This window comes from Balearica regulorum, chromosome 1 (genome assembly GCF_011004875.1).
Source record: "Balearica regulorum gibbericeps isolate bBalReg1 chromosome 1, bBalReg1.pri, whole genome shotgun sequence".
In the NCBI taxonomy this organism is placed as follows: Eukaryota; Metazoa; Chordata; class Aves; order Gruiformes; family Gruidae; genus Balearica; species Balearica regulorum.
This window is the reverse complement of record NC_046184.1, coordinates 162,086,009-162,101,803: the sequence shown is the minus strand read 5'-3', so window position 1 is coordinate 162,101,803 and position 15,795 is coordinate 162,086,009. Positions and strand designations below refer to the sequence as shown.

The 15,795-nt window shown below is 41.3% G+C and overlaps 1 protein-coding gene across 1 annotated transcript in view; it reads left to right on the top strand.

The window, feature by feature from the left end:
• GPC6 (glypican 6) overlaps positions 1 to 15,428 on the top strand; it is a 788,777-nt gene extending 773,349 nt beyond the window's left edge. The window contains exons 7-9 of the mRNA XM_075741476.1: positions 3,107 to 3,243; positions 12,195 to 12,370; positions 12,806 to 15,428. Coding sequence (XP_075597591.1) covers positions 3,107 to 3,243; positions 12,195 to 12,370; positions 12,806 to 13,008 — 516 coding nt within the window. The 3' untranslated portion in view covers positions 13,009 to 15,428. The remainder of the gene's footprint in view (positions 1 to 3,106; positions 3,244 to 12,194; positions 12,371 to 12,805) is intronic.
• The last annotated feature ends 367 nt before the right edge of the window (positions 15,429 to 15,795 follow it).

Genomic DNA, 15,795 nt, shown 5'->3' with positions numbered 1-15,795 from the left:
AAGCAATGCTAACTGAATCCTTAGTGGTTTTTATCTCGTCTTCAAGGGACTGTACATCTGTTACATATTTTTTAAATGCTGGTGGTGATCAAAACGATGTATGGTGGAACATGCGTAACTGTGGGGACTAGTAAGAGACTTTCTGCGGTCATGCTTGAGGAGATCCCAGAATTGAAGCCACCGAAACACCTAGGCAAAAGTTTTACATATCATAGCAGGCATTCCATCACCTAATTCTATGCTGCATTTAAAGTTAGATTAAAACTTGTTGCCTGCCCAAAGGTTCATCATGCAGAAGTGAACGCGGCCATCAGGCTGCTCCTCTGAAAGAGGAGGTGAATCAACTAGTGCTCGCAATTCCTCTTCCAAGGCCATCAGAAACCACACTGCACTTCCAGAAAACCAGTTTCAGGGTGAGGTTCAAGGAACTGCTTAGGTAGATGTGTAAACTCCACTGCCAAAAGCTGAGAGGGTTAACAGAGGTCCGGTCACACAGCAGGAAAAAGCAAGACTTCGCAGGCTGAGTCCACAAATTGTTTAAAGCTCAGTGGTGAAATAATGCAATGGGGAGGGGAGGACAGCTATGAAGGGAAATATCTGAGAGGGATAAAAAGTGTTAAAATGCACCTGAATTGGAGGCATCTAGAGAGGGCTGCAAATGGTAACCTGCCCCTAAGCTGTAGTCATTTTTGCTATTGCTGCTTTTTGTGAGTCATGTAAATGTCTCCCTTCCCCCAGGTTCTAAAACGGGAATGACGCCTCAGGGGGATGTCTGTGAGATTTAATTAGCTGTCATTTACCAACAATCCAGGGCAAAGTAAGACCATCTTACTTCACCAGATGCACTTCTGAAAAAAAAAAATAACCTTTATTGTTAGGAAATTTAATATTTTGTTGTCTATATTCAGTACACATATAGAGTATGTAAACATCATTTAATATCTTCAGAAGTGACTGGGGAATGGGAGTCCTCATTTTGATTTTCAGGGAGTATCTGGAGAGCCTCTGCAACATGTGAGCTGTGAGAACCTTTCTTGATTCTTTTGCTGACTTCTAAGAAAATTCAAGGTTTGTACTCCAAATTACAGCCCTTACAAGGGCCGGGGAGGAAATCACTTTCCAGTGGGTGTTGACTCCCACCTGTGGTTTAAAACAGAAGTCTGCAGTCCTAGAGCACCAGCTCTAATGTGACTACAGTAGAAATCTGAATATAACTCTAAACATCTGAGTTTTGAATAGCTTAAAATAACTTCCAGATAGTGACAAAGTTACTGCTCTGAAAACTAATTACTCACCACCGATATCAATCAGATTGCTTGTGTAGTTATCCAGGCACAGACAATAAATCAGAAAATCTGTTCCCTTGGCTTTCATGTTCCCCAAGCTTATATGAATGGACCGTCCTCCCTACAAACTCTTTTCCCTACATTTTCTATAGGATTTCTCTATCTGACTTACTGTACTGTGGCCTAAGAGGAGTTTACACACCTCTCCGTGAACACTGGGCAGTTTAAGCAAGTTGGTTGTGGTGGTTAGCTGTACCAGTGGAGACCCTGGGGTTTTTACCCTCAGCATGGGTGGAAGGAGAAGAAGAGGGGCTGCTGTCCGCCAAAGACCCTGGTCCCATGGCCCAAAGACATGAGAAAGGGCAGGCATCCGCAGACCATCCCCACTGCTGCTGAAGGCTTGCCCACGGTCTGTAAACTGGAATATAATTTTTGGCTTGACAGGGCTCCCCTATTGAGACTTGAAAGGCTTGCAAATGCTGCTAGTATCTCATATGAAAACAAAGCAACTAGGGCTTGGCAAGGGGTGTGGAGGAGATTTATAAGGTGTCTGTCATGGCAAGAAACACTGTCAACAGCTCATGCAGCCAAATACTGTCCTATTTATTTCTTACGGATGAAAATGTGGACGGTGCTTCTGAAATAACATCCTTGGCTGTTTCTATCTCCTGGCTTATAAAGTGACATTCCACAGAGTTTAAGCACGGCAAAGCAGCATGGGCCATTTGCTCAGAGAGCTATCATGTCTTCAGAACAAAAGATAAAAGAGATAAATAGCCAAGTACAATATTGTACCTCAACAACCTAAAAGCCAATCTCAAAACTGAATGGAAGAATGGAGAGCTTTTATTTCTTGGGGTTTTTTTAAAGAATAAAGCTCGGCGATTTCCTTTGAAACCTATTCAACAAGCTCCCCTAAATCCTATTACAACTTAATGTGAAATGCATCTGTTTCCATAAGAACAACAGTGACACCATTCATCCTTTGTAGTCTGTCCTTTGTTGTGTTTTCTATCTATTCTTGTAGATTTTTCCGCTTTAGTAAACCAAACGCAAAACAAGAACTGATAACGTTTTAGCCAGAGCATTTATTTATTAAGTTGTTGCTGGAAATTCAGTTTGTTCCTGCTTGCTGCCTGAATCATGCCAAATTAAATTATTGTTCAAGGAGTTCATAACGTAAAGAAACTGTATTGATACTGTTGCAACATTTCTTGAATGTGAAGTCTGTATCCAGCTACAGATATTCATCTACACCTAACAGCAAAGACGTCTCTGCATGCATGTATATACACAAACTTCTTGCTGTTACTGAGATCCAAATGTACTGCAATGTATTCAGCCTGTGTATCTTAAATCAGTTCAACATCAGCTCTGCACTGCATAATTTTCTTAGAACCTGCACATGTACCTCTAAATACAATATTTACCTAAGGCATGACCAAGTTAGTGGGTGAGGCATTTTATCTGATGTACACTGTTTTACTGAATTTACATTCAGCAGACTGTGAGGCATATTAATTCTCAGAAAGATGTATATTTAGAAAACCTTAGACAAATGGAGACTAGAAAGAGCAAGGTGTAACACGCTTTTATTAACCTCTCGCCTGTTGAAAAAGGTGACTTTGATTATTTGTACTCTTCAAAGCCAAACGCTGAGTGCTTTGCTCATAAACAGAGGAATTTAAGTTTTAGCACCTTCAGCCCTTTTAACCTTCACCATCATCACCATTACAGAATTAAACAACCTATTATTTAACACGATAGTTAGCATGGTTGATGTTTTTAACCTGTTTTCCCTCTCGTTGTCTCTTAATCAGGTAACAGACATTAAAGAAAAGCTAAAGCTCTCTAAAAAGTTCTGGTCAACATTACCCTACACAATCTGCAAGGATGAGCGAGTGACAGCCGGTCCGTCAATCGAGGAGGACTGCTGGAACGGCCACACCAAGGCGAGGTGAGGTGGACCCCTCTCCACCGCACTCGGTCCAAATCCCCATCTGTCCTGAAGCAATCACAAAACTGAGGGTATTTCGCAAAACTGTTTATAAGAGTGAAACAGAAATGGGGAGAATGAGTAATTGTCCACGTACAGCTTGTAGCTGAGATTACTTATTGTCAAGGTGCCATTAAAGCCGGAGCATGAGTCGGGATAAATGCGCACAGCGTGTCAGCATGTGAACACAGAAAATGTTCATTGGTTCAGCTCCAGAAGGATAATTTATACCGAGATTTCAAAGAGCTCTTTAGCTCCATTTAGCATCCCTGTGTTGGGACTGACAGCTTGTGAAGCAATTGCACTCTTGGGATATCATACTGGGATGAAACAGAAATTGGAATTTCGGCTCTATTTGGTATTGGCTGGCAAAGCTTAGGGCTATTTGCTGGGGGAAAAAAAAAAAAAAAGACAAATAGCCAGCAGAAAATAAATGTAACACTCCTACTTATCCTCTGTTGAAGGCTTGACCTTATGTTACTTCATCAGAGACGCTATGGTCATCTGCCCTTGTTTGTGATGAGTTTTCCATGAGTTTTAATTTTGAAGTTTGCTTGGCTCTGGCTGTGGCAGGGCTGGAGCTGGCAGATGAGCAGGTGCCTCCAAAGGTCCCAGCGTGGATTCATCAGCTGACAGAGGAGAGGCTCTGATTATCCCTGCTGAGAGAGGGAGGAATTGCCTCAAGGACCACGCTGGGGGCAGTCAGGTTTCAGGTCTGCAGTGGTAACCTGTGCTTCTGGGGAGACAGGAGGAGTGGAGAGGTTTGAGTGTCTGTTGAGTGCTGAATCTGGAGAGCAATGATACTTTCTGGCACTCAGGGACTGGAGTCTTTATTTTCCTTTTACCTGATGATACATATGAAACCAGAATACAAAACTGAGCCAATAAACAAACAAACAAAAAAAACAAACAAACAAAAAAAAAAAAGGCAAACAAGGGGGAAAAAACAGTGAGACAAACACATAAGATATAAAAACTCAGTGAAGATAAGACAACGTAGGAAAAAAATTACAAACCTGTTAAATGCCATTTTGCATGGATGGATGGATGGATGGATGGGTGGATGGACAGATACATAGATAGATTGCACCCACCCCATCATCTAATCATTTTTATAAGGAGCACACTTTACAGGGGGAGGTTTGGCACTGAACGCACACCCTTTTTCCTAGCCTTACTACATAATGCTCAAAAGAATTCATTTTACAGAGGAGAGCAGAGGGCTGTTTGGGATGCTGCTAGCCCATTCAACCCACTTTGAGATGCACGTGAACCAAACAGCACGAGTCACTGCTCAGTTCCTAAGTCCCAGATCCAGAGAAAGCCCCTGAGGACTCTGAGAAAGACAGCTAGACAGGACTCGTCACAAAGGAACAGTCTGAAGAGAGAAATAAAAGCATGATTTTCTCTTCCTCTATTATATCTCTTCTTGTCGATGGGCTTTGTAAGATATGACCCCAGGCCGGTGTGCTGCAGCAGTTAAATGGAGTTTCCAGGCCTCCCAGTCGGATGCCATGCATCACATCAGGATGCATGCATTAATAAGAGATATATGCTACTCTTTCTACAAAAGAGCAGTCAAACCTGCTAATATCTCTCCTGGTTTCCATGACCAAGACTAGTGTTTGTACCACGTCTGGCCGACATGTTTCAGCTCTCTTCTGCTCCTGCACTGAGGGGTCTGGAAAACTTCTGCATTTGTTGGGAGTTACGGAGGTGCATTTTACGTACACATGTAGTTTTTCACCCTCCTTCTGAAGTTTTTATCTTATAAGAAGCCTGGTTATTTTCATGATGCCTTCTGAGATTCATGTTCTGGAGCCATTGAGAAAAACTATCCTCTGCTCATAATCTTGATTAATTTAACACAGACATTTCAGTGGATGTGGAATCACAGCTTCGAAGCATCACCTGAAAATACAGTCTCAGCAGGCCCAACCACTGCTCCTCTGTCCAGTTTCTGTTTCATATCCATTCACAGAGGAAATGTATAGTCATAGTCTTAATAACAGAATTCAATAAATGCTTCAGGTGGAGAGAATAGTAATAAATCAGAGAGATACCATAGAATGCCATGGCCTGTATATGAAATAATATTGAAAATAATATTGAAAATAATATTGAAAATAACTACCTTTAGATGGAAAAATCTCATCTTGACCAGAGAACAAGGACATTTACTGCAGCATAAAGAAAAAACATAATTTTTTCCGTATCTGATATCAAATGCTAGTTTGCAAGAACAAGGGTGGCAAAATCTGGCCAATATGCATGTATACATATTTGTGTTCACTGTGTCACCCATCATAAGCACCCCTCTGCTATATGAAGAGTTGCATTTTGAATTCCAGAGAATATGACAACAGCTCATGATAGAAAAAAAAGGAAATGTAGCCACTTCCTGTTTTCCTAGACATTAATACTACAAGTGAGAAGACAACATGGCGTTGGCTGTTGTTGGGAAAGGAGATTGCTGTTGGGTTTTGGTCAGATCCTGCGGTGGTATAAAGAATTAGAAACTTTGATTTGCCAGATAGACATTGTGCCTCATGTTTCATTTTACACATCACCTTTTGATGCTGCTTTTACAGGCCAAAAGAGTTACAAACCCGAGATCACAGAAAATGAGGCTTTCTCCTGAGAGAGGCATTACACCAAGGTCACTTGTGGTTATTACAGTCCCCAGATATCACTTTGCTACCATGATTAATTTACAGTGACACCAGGTTGCCAAATGAAGGTCGCCAATTTGCGAATAATCATAGGGTAACAGAGTCATCCATTTGGTGTTCTGGAAGGGTGCACTTGGCTCGTTGCTGATCCTGTACAAAGAATGATTTTAATCAGGTCACGTCAGATAGAAACCAAGTGCTGTGGAAATATGAAAACATTTATTAGGAGGATGAATCTCTTTTTTTGAAAAATCCGTATTAAAAAAATAAAAATCACTACTTCAGACAAAGTGTCTTTTAGATAGATGCCCAACAGGACTTCTCCATCATATCTTGACCATAATTTTATGTTTAAAGAACAAATGTCTTCTTCCAGATGCACAAAGACATTTTTAAAGATATTTAGGATCTAAAAACATCATTAAGACCAAACTTTAAAAGTATAGCTTTTCTCATGTATGCAGATAAATTCTTAACAACAGCTGATAACCTCTTCACTAATACCTATTTTCCAGAAATTAAGGAATTATCCCAGGAATGATGGAATTCAGGCTTTAGGAGTTAAACCAAATCCCAGGTATTAGCCCTTGAATAAGTGGCTTTTACTGAAATGAGAACAGTAACCAAATCTGCAATCACTCTGATGGTCAGAGGAAGAACCTTGAATTGCTCCAACCAACTCAGCCAACTCGTTTCATGCAACCCATGTGAGACATTGTGCTCACGTGCTATCATCCTGGTGCTCATCATCACCAGGACTATAGACCTACTAATATGTCTTAGCTCTGGAAGGCTGTCATCGACAAAAGAGATGAGAACTGCGTTCCTTTCCATGAGGAAGCTATGGCTCCTCTGAGTACAATGAAGAAGAAATAGAATTATATGAGACAAACAGTAGGTATAAACAGAAAAAAATATGAGAAAAGTAAGGAATAAAAGGAAAAATTAACAATGCAATTTTCAATGTCTAGCTGAAAACTACAAGGTATTTCACCAAAACAAACACGGGATAGTCTCAGCTGGCCTGAAATCTTCTTCTGCCACACGTAGGTGAGTGCCTACTTCACTGGTAGAGAGCCTTTAACTCCTGGTGAAATTCAGATGGGTAGAAAGACTCACCAGATCAGTGCCTGCCCGGGGCAAGTTGCTCATTGCTGACCAGAAAGGCTTGAGAATGAGTTGAATGTCCTTTACCTGGAGGTAGGCAAAAATAACCATTTAGCACCACTAGTGAGAGTGTGAATAAATCACTTCTTGGTAAATGCGAAAACTGCCTATTCTTAATTGATGGCTCTAGTTTATTTTTTCAGCTTCTTCCTTCCAACAAGCTGGCAGATGAGCCATTTTCTCCCTTTCCTTCTATTTCCTCAAGCTTTTCTCCAAGATGGAGCGAAAAAAAAGAAAAAAACAAAACTGAAAATATCCTATTGGGATTACCTCCTGAGCAAACAGAATCAGATGAGGTGATCTAGTTAGCCAAACAAGCCAATTTTCCACTGCACTTATCTTTCTGGACCAGATGTGACTGCCTACCCCCAGTCCAGCCTGAGTAAGCCTGTGCTGTGTTTTGTACTCTATTGCCTACAATTCTGTGCACCTGGAAAAACTCCAGTACTGCCTAGGTGGGATGCAGTACAGTTGTATTGTAAGCAGCTGCTGCAGCAGCAAAATATGGAGAATGCTGACCTTTAAGGCAGATGTCTTTTAAAAACCAGAAGATTCCTCCTTTTTTTTGTTGGTGGTTTTTTGTTTTGTTTTTTTTTTCCATAGCTACAGCCTTTATATAAATGACCTGAAAGATTCATCAGTCATTTTTAGACTTGAAAAGGAAGTAGACACCCTGAAACATTAACTGGATATTAAAAAAAAAAAAAAAGTGGTTTTAAATAGGCTTTGTGGTACTTGGCTATGATATGCCAAAAGACATCTTTGTTGTGTCTGCTGAGACAAGCAAGAACTGTGGAAAGGCTAAGAGGAACAGAAAGCATTAATATTTTAGAAAACAATGTAAATTACACTAAAATCCTGACATAGCTGAGCAAGGAGCAAACAGCAGAAAACAAACAGTATTGTTCAGCTTCTCTATGCTCAGAGGGCTCTGAAAGCTGATTATTTTTTTTTTGCTAGGAGGAGGCAAAGAACAGACACTGATTCAGGTTGGCACTTCTTTTCGTTTATAATGGGCATACAGTTCTTGTAATGGCCAGGCGTACAAAGAGATCATTAAGATGAGCAGAAGCAGCAGCAAAGCTAAAAATTCACAGGGGTGTCTCCACTTACAGAACTGCAGCAAAAGCAGCTATGTTCAACAACTTTGCCCAGACAGCAACAAATCTTCTGTCAAAAAGTGGTCCCAAGACATGGCTTCCTTAACCCTACCCCACACACATCAAAATGCTTTTGTGAGAACATGTGCCAGGCTGCCTCTCAGAGGCTGTCACTCATGAAACACCTTGGGCGGCATGTTCCCGTATCTGTACCAGTTGTTTAAAGAAAGGAAAACAATTCAAAGATATTTACATTCAGTATAGGTTTTTCTGCCTTCCCCCCACCCTGAGGAAGCAGGTGAACCTAGTTGAGTAATGAGGGCAGAATTCAGCTTCACATTCGAACGTGTAAATTCATGCACATAAATCCAGATGGCTGTGGGTGAGACAACAGGGAGTCATTTGTGTCGCCCAAGCGAGGGTAGTGTCATTTGACTCTCCAGCATGCCTGAGATGAGTATGGCATAGGACACTACTCCCCATCTGGACCAGAGGCTGGGCTAGAACTGCTTGAGCATTTTAAAAATCACCAGGTGCCTTAGGAAAGCCCCAATATCCTGTCACTGTAGTCAATGAGGCAGTTTTCCATGCCTAAACCCACTTATCTACTGCTATGTGAGATGGTCTAAATAGTCAAGACACCTTCATGGAGCTGGCAAATCAGACACTGGACCTACGGGATATTCAAACCCTACTGGAGTGGCAGCAGGACACCAAGCAGCATAAGCCCTGGTGGATAAAGTGGCACTCAAGATTCAATTCAGCTGCCTAAAGAAAGACACCTAATATAATTTTAGATGCCCCAGATGTCTGAGACCTCCCCCTCAAGCCTGTAGACATGATGCAGAAAGCCACACCTTTCAGGGCTAGTAACGAGAGGAGGAGGAATAACCAAGACCATTCAAATAGCACCAGATGTCTGTCTGTGCAATTAAATCCCAGCAGATGAAATCTAATGAAGTAGTCATTTGGCCAAAGGCATGTGGGACTCCAACAGCTGCCCCTGCTCCACTGACGAATAAACTCCTGACTAGTTTTGACTAGATCTTGTGTTGAATAGATCTGGCAAGAGTGGGACTCTGCTCATACACAGACATCTGCATTTAGACATACAAGTTTTGGTATCTGTATAAACCTAAAGATGAATTCTCAGCCTCCCTAATTCTTTTGTTCTTATGCCCTAAATGCCAAGAGGCACATTCGCCTGGGAATTTAAGTATCCACCTAACCTTTGGGCAATTATAAGGTAATGGACTTCTTGTGACCCACGTCCGGTATGGGTCCCTTACACATCTAGGTGAGGTGCACTGGACTGTTCTCCTGAGAGGTTAAGCCCCTCCACGCCAGGAAAGCTTTGAGGAACACCAGATCCTGAGGCAGATACTGCGGGATGTGTGACAGTCTGACTAATCATTTCTTACGTCTGAATGGGCTGGCCCATTTAAAGTTAGATGGTCTTCAGAAGGACATCAGATCCACACTGATCACAGGGCAGAATATGAACCTCGATAAAAATCACACACCAGAGCACTCTCTAACTGCTTTAAATCTCCAAACTAACTCATATTGTCTCCATATAAAAAGCTCACTAAGAAGTCAGTACATTCTTCTTTTATTATTGACGATAAGACAAGACAAAATCAAACATAAATCAGTCAAAGAAAGCCTGTGAACTGCCGTTCAGAGCTAGCCATAGCTTCTCACGGATGACTTGCAATAAAGAGCAGCTAACCCTTTATAAACAAGGAAAGCAATCCACATGAACACTCAGTGATTTCAAATCACTTCCAGCTGCTAACAGCTCTGGTCATTGTCATGGACAAGATACTGGGCAAGATGGACATCCTCTCTGGGCCAGTAGGGCAATTCTTATGTTCTCACTTTTTTTAATCAACTGCACCTTGAAATCGCTGATTTACTTCTGGGCTGAGTAATTTATCTACAGCAGCCATTTCATTTGTAGAGACGTGTGACAGATGGAGGTGCTGTTCCTTTGCAGCCCAGAGCTTCCCTGCGTGCCAAGGTCTCCATTCTGCTGCCTCCAGGCAGCTCTGCAGAATTATTTCCAATTTCTATCTTTGGTGATTCATAACACTGCAGTCTGCAGTCCTCCATACTAGGGGAGGTGGCTCTGTATTCTCACCGTAGTCAAGCCTGTACCACGGGAGTCTGGACGGGATCCCTACAGCATTGCTGTTTCTCATTACGGTACTAGCGAAACAACAGGACACACAGTTTGAGGCTGGGTATTATTGGCAGTCAGGTTTTGTTCTTATATGTTCACACTCCCCCAGGATTATTCTCATGTAAGCTTTCACAGGCCACTGATGACAAATGGGTCTCATCTTGCAAAGCAAGGACCTATTATGATGAGACTAAACTCTTCCCTGGTGCAGCAAAGCAGTCATCATTTTGTGAACCTCCAGAAGCAATACAAAACTTATCTTCCCTTAACCATGACTTCAGCAGAGAAAGTCCTTTCTTCTCCCTTACTTTCACACATATCTTTAAGGGATCTATTTCTTTTCCAGACCAATATGAATGTCACACTGGCACCAACGCCCCATTTGAATATTGATAGAGAATTGAACCGGCACAAGTGAGAGTGAAGGAAAATACTTTTATATTATATTCGGTACCAGGCATCATGAGAGTTTGCCATTAGTAAGCTAGACTGTGCTGTCGTTACTGGCTGAGCACATACCCACACGAGGAGTCCCACAAACATCAGTAGGATAGCCTGGTATGCACACTAATTACAAAATAGATCATATCCTGATAAAGAATATGAACAAAGGGTAGATCTGCCCCAAGTCCCTTGCAGTCTAAATCTGAGATAAAGATAGTAGGTAAGTAAAGACAGATGAGAGAAGGAAGCAGTGATACACTATTTTGTCAGGATACCATGCCAGCACAGACAAATAATGCCAGCCCTTTATCAGTCTTGCAGCTCTAAAACACACAGATAATTTTTAACAGAGATTCAAAACAGGACAAAAGGTAGCTTTACAGATGCCTGTAAGGACAGTTTTCTGAGGACAAAAAGCAGCAGGGGACAAAGTGTGTGTATTAACAAAAGATGGTGAAGACTTGTACTGTAGGATTATTGGAGGGGTGGGCTGGCTTTTGTAGGGGAGAGATACCTGCAAAAGCACACGTGCTGCCTGTGAGCAGCCTAAGACTGCATTTGCCAAGGTCAGAGAAGTAATCTGCCGTAATCAAGAACTGATAAGCTAAGAGCCTGAATAAAAAAAATTCAGATGTGTGAATGCATAGGAAATGCCATATCAAAGCACGTGGGAGATGCAAGTAGAGCTTATTTGTAAGGAAAAAGGACCAAATCAAAGAGAATACTGGGGTTTGGTAAACTCACAACACCATTTATGGGCCTGGATGTCGGATAGGCTGGAGATGTTGTTCACAGTGGTCAGAAAAAGGATGCAAAGAAGAACTGGAGAAGAAAATTAATGAAGTGCTTCCTTTAAACAAGGAGAGCCATAATGCCTCAAGATAGCCTTCTAAACTATCTCAGAACAACAAATATGCTATATATTACAAAGGAGTTCATAATTTTTAAGCAGAAAAAAATAAAACCAGAAGAATGCACTGTTAGACGCTTGATTTAGTGTGCAACTGTTCATATCAGTAGAGGATCTGAACATGCAGTGACTTACTGCTGGCTGGTGAACCTCTTCCATAGTTCACAGAGCCAGTGCACTTGCTGGGGAGTATGTGGAGAGTTAAGAGGTTGGATAGCTTAAATCCCTTGTGCTCTCCATGCAGCTGAGCTACTAAAAAGAGCCTTTAGAGTCTGTAAAATTAAAAACCGTATTTTTAAAATGGTTTCCCTGGAGCTGTTTAAGAACTGAGTAATCATTATCAGTGTCAAATTGCTTTGCACAGCATTTACTGCACAGTCTTTTATTTCTGAAACTTATTGCATTTGAAACTAATCATTCAACCTGTTATATAGATACTTGCCTGAGATTATGAACGATGGTTTGACCAACCAGATCAACAATCCAGAAGTAGATGTGGATATCACAAGGCCAGACACCTTCATTCGACAGCAAATCATGGCCTTGCGTGTCATGACTAACAAACTGAAGAATGCATATAATGGAAATGATGTCAACTTCCAGGATACAAGTAAGCAACCATTAACTGTCATTAAATAAGTATATTTTTGGAACACATTTATAAATCAGTTCCATTGGAACAACCTTCTTTGCTCTGTGCTGCTGACAACATAAAAAAAACCCAACCCTTTTTCTGTCCCATGAAATTCCATTTGTATATTCTTTTTCTTCTCTCGCTTATCTCTGTGTCAAATGCATCAAGACACTGAGGGCCTTCCATAATGCCAACAGTCCATTCCTTTTTCAGAAGGGCATTTAAGCCCCTCATTAAATCATAGTGGCTTTCATTTGGATGCTTTACTGAATGAAAGTTAGCACCACCAACACTTTCCTGTCCCCAGGGTGTTCCTCCACACCGGGGTGCCAGGTGGAACGGCAACGGAGAAAAGGGACAAACGGTGTAACACGTGGCCCTCATGCTGTTTCTCTTGCTCCTTTGTGCCAGGTGATGAAACCAGCGGCTCAGGCAGTGGAAGTGGCTGTACAGATGACATCTGTCCCACCGAGTTTGATTTCATCACCACCGAAGCACCACCGGTCGACTCTGACAGGAGGGAGGTGGAGGCTTCATCCACACGGCCTGGCTGGTCACTGCAGACGTTGCTTATCGTCTTCATCAGTCTCGTAGTGCAGAGACAGTGGAGATAATCCTGGATCTGGTGGGAGAAACTGTGTTTTAGCTACAGAAACAGTCAACTTTCTTCTTTTCTTATACTCTTAGACAATGGACCATGCCACAAACACTTGCAGTTTTCTACAAGAAGAGAGCAGTACTGCAACCTGCTTCCCTTTTTTGTTTTCCCAAAGAGTACCAGGTGCCAGACTGAACTGCTTCCTGCTTTTTTCAGATATCTCTGAAGATAATATCCACTCTTGAGAGAATTCTTTCTCAAACCTTTATTACAGGAGACTTTCTGAGCTTCATTTCCTTTTATGCTGCAAAAGTAAAAAAGGATCTTACAGTGTGTGTTTTCCCTAACGAGAAAAAAGACGGGGGGAAGAAACCATGAAAACAATTTTCTTACTGAATCCGGCCTGACTCAAGGCTGCTGCATTTCAATAGAATATCAATGAAACAAAAAAAGACAAGAAAGGAACAAAACAAATGCAACCGTTCCTCACTGACAGCCAGGTTTCCTTTAGGAACTTCTGTAGGATGATTCAGGTCATCAGAATGATCATTGCTATAGGGAGGAAGTCTGGATTTTTTTTCCAACACAAAAATATGTCTCAACGGTGAATGTCTTGCACTCCATCTGCCAACCACATCAGATTGGTATGAAGGTAGAGAAGCTGAAAAATAAGTTTATCTTTTAGTATGATAGTAACTCCACTAGCTTCAGAATATAATGTTACAGGTGTTTAGGATTTAAATCTTAATGCCCAGTAAAAAAATTGAGTAGTAGCACGATTTCACCTAGCTTCTTTTAGTATTTATCCATGTTATACAATTGGCACAGATTTCCACTTAGCTCACCATCAGCCATGGTGGTAATGCTAAACAACGCTCCTGACAAATCTCCCCTCAAGGGTCCGGACAGAAAATAATCTCTTGTGATATAATCTCTTTCCTTTTGTCACTGTTCTGACATCGATTAGGACTTTCTGCTACTATGTTCATTATCCTACCAAGACGGCAATTCTCTAATGGACTAGCAGCGACTGGATCAATAGAGTGTTTCACACCTAACCACATCTTTCATATCAGTTAATTTCAGTGTCACAAGGATTACTTCTACAAAATTTCAGAACAAATAAATATATAGTACTGACATGGAAATTTCTTTCACTTTTTTAGTCTTAGTATGATCATCTATTTTTATATATAAAAATATATATAAATCACAGATTTTAACTTCTTAATTACAAGCTCAGGGTTGACACTTCTTTGTAAGAAAAAAATGTTTGGTCAACCAGCTCTTCTTTTTTTGTGCTGCTCTGAAAAGTAACCCTTTAATAACTGGTGAGCACGAAAATCAAAGAAGAGAATTTTTTACATATCCAGTTGTCCATTTCTTAACAGGTTTGCAGGGTGGGGGAGAAAACCTCTCTCATATGTGTGTATTTGGGGGGGGGCATGTGAGTTTGCGTGATAGGCCTAGAGAAGGACACGGATGTTATTTGTGATGGCAATTGTACTCTCAGATTCTTCAAGGATACATTGCTTTAATAATCATTGCCTAAATGACCATAGTCCTGGATAGAGTTTCCCTAATTTGCATATGGTCATAAGACTCAAGATGGAAGCTGCTTAAATCCTGGACAAATAAGTGTCAACAATTTGACATCAAAACCTTCCCTCTTCCATCAGCCACAGACAAAGGGCTTCCATGACAATTCTGCATGGTGTTGAAATTATACGCCAGAAATTTATTTCCTGATTCTTACAGTGACTCTGGAAATGGTACAGACAAATTGTGGAAACACTGTAAAACCAGCGAACCACATTACAATATAACAGCAGAGCAGGTAGATCATATCCATTGCAATCTCTTTTTCTTGTCAAATTGTAATTAGCTATCGATTTAGGCATGAAATTAAAGTAGAAAACACACAGCACGTTAGGATAAAGTATACTTAAGCACTTTTACCAAAAAGTATTTACAAACTATCTATATAGTACGTCTAATAACAAAAAGCAGAGGTTTTGAGCCACGTGTATTCCATTCTTTTTTTTTTTTCCCCCCCATTTGTTGGTTTACTTCTAAGTATAATGATGGGCACAAAGCATAATGGGCACTTCTGGGCCCAGCCTAGTGTGCAGGAGTTGCTGGCTAGGTGTTGAGATCACACATGTCTTACAGCAGCTGTAGCAATACTTCCTGCTGCTCTGATGGTCCACTCTAGAGCAGATCTCGTCATTCAGCACTCAATGCCTTCAGGAAGTTAAACAGCAGAGTTTAAGCCAATTCTCACAGGTTTGTCATTGGCCCTGGTGCTGCAGGTACCAAGCAGAGGATCTTTTCTTTGATTTTTTTTTCCTGAACTTGCATATGCAGCTTTCTACAAGGAGACCCCTTTAAAACTCTCCCCTGGTCCATCTCTTTCTACCCATATACACACCCTTATCATGCTTCTCCTCCTCAGCTACCTTGTTTCAGGACAAGTTGAATGTCGTTTTGATTTATGCCGTTGTGCGTTGAATAGTATCAGTGGTAACTGATACTATTTCCACCTGATTATTCTGGGTCTGAAAGCTTATTGACAAGTAACGAAGTCCAAGTCCTCTGAGGCAGGTCCTCTAATGTGCCTGCTCCACACTGCTGGTTAAGGAGCTGATGGACTCCTAGGGTCTTTGCGTTAGCCTCGGCCCACATTTAGGTGATCTGATGACTGGTTTCAGCTGGTGCAGCCTAACTGGGTGTCCAGGGTGCTCTCAGCTATTTGTAGACCTCCATGGACTCGTAGGCAAGGAATAAGAGGGATCCCTAAGAA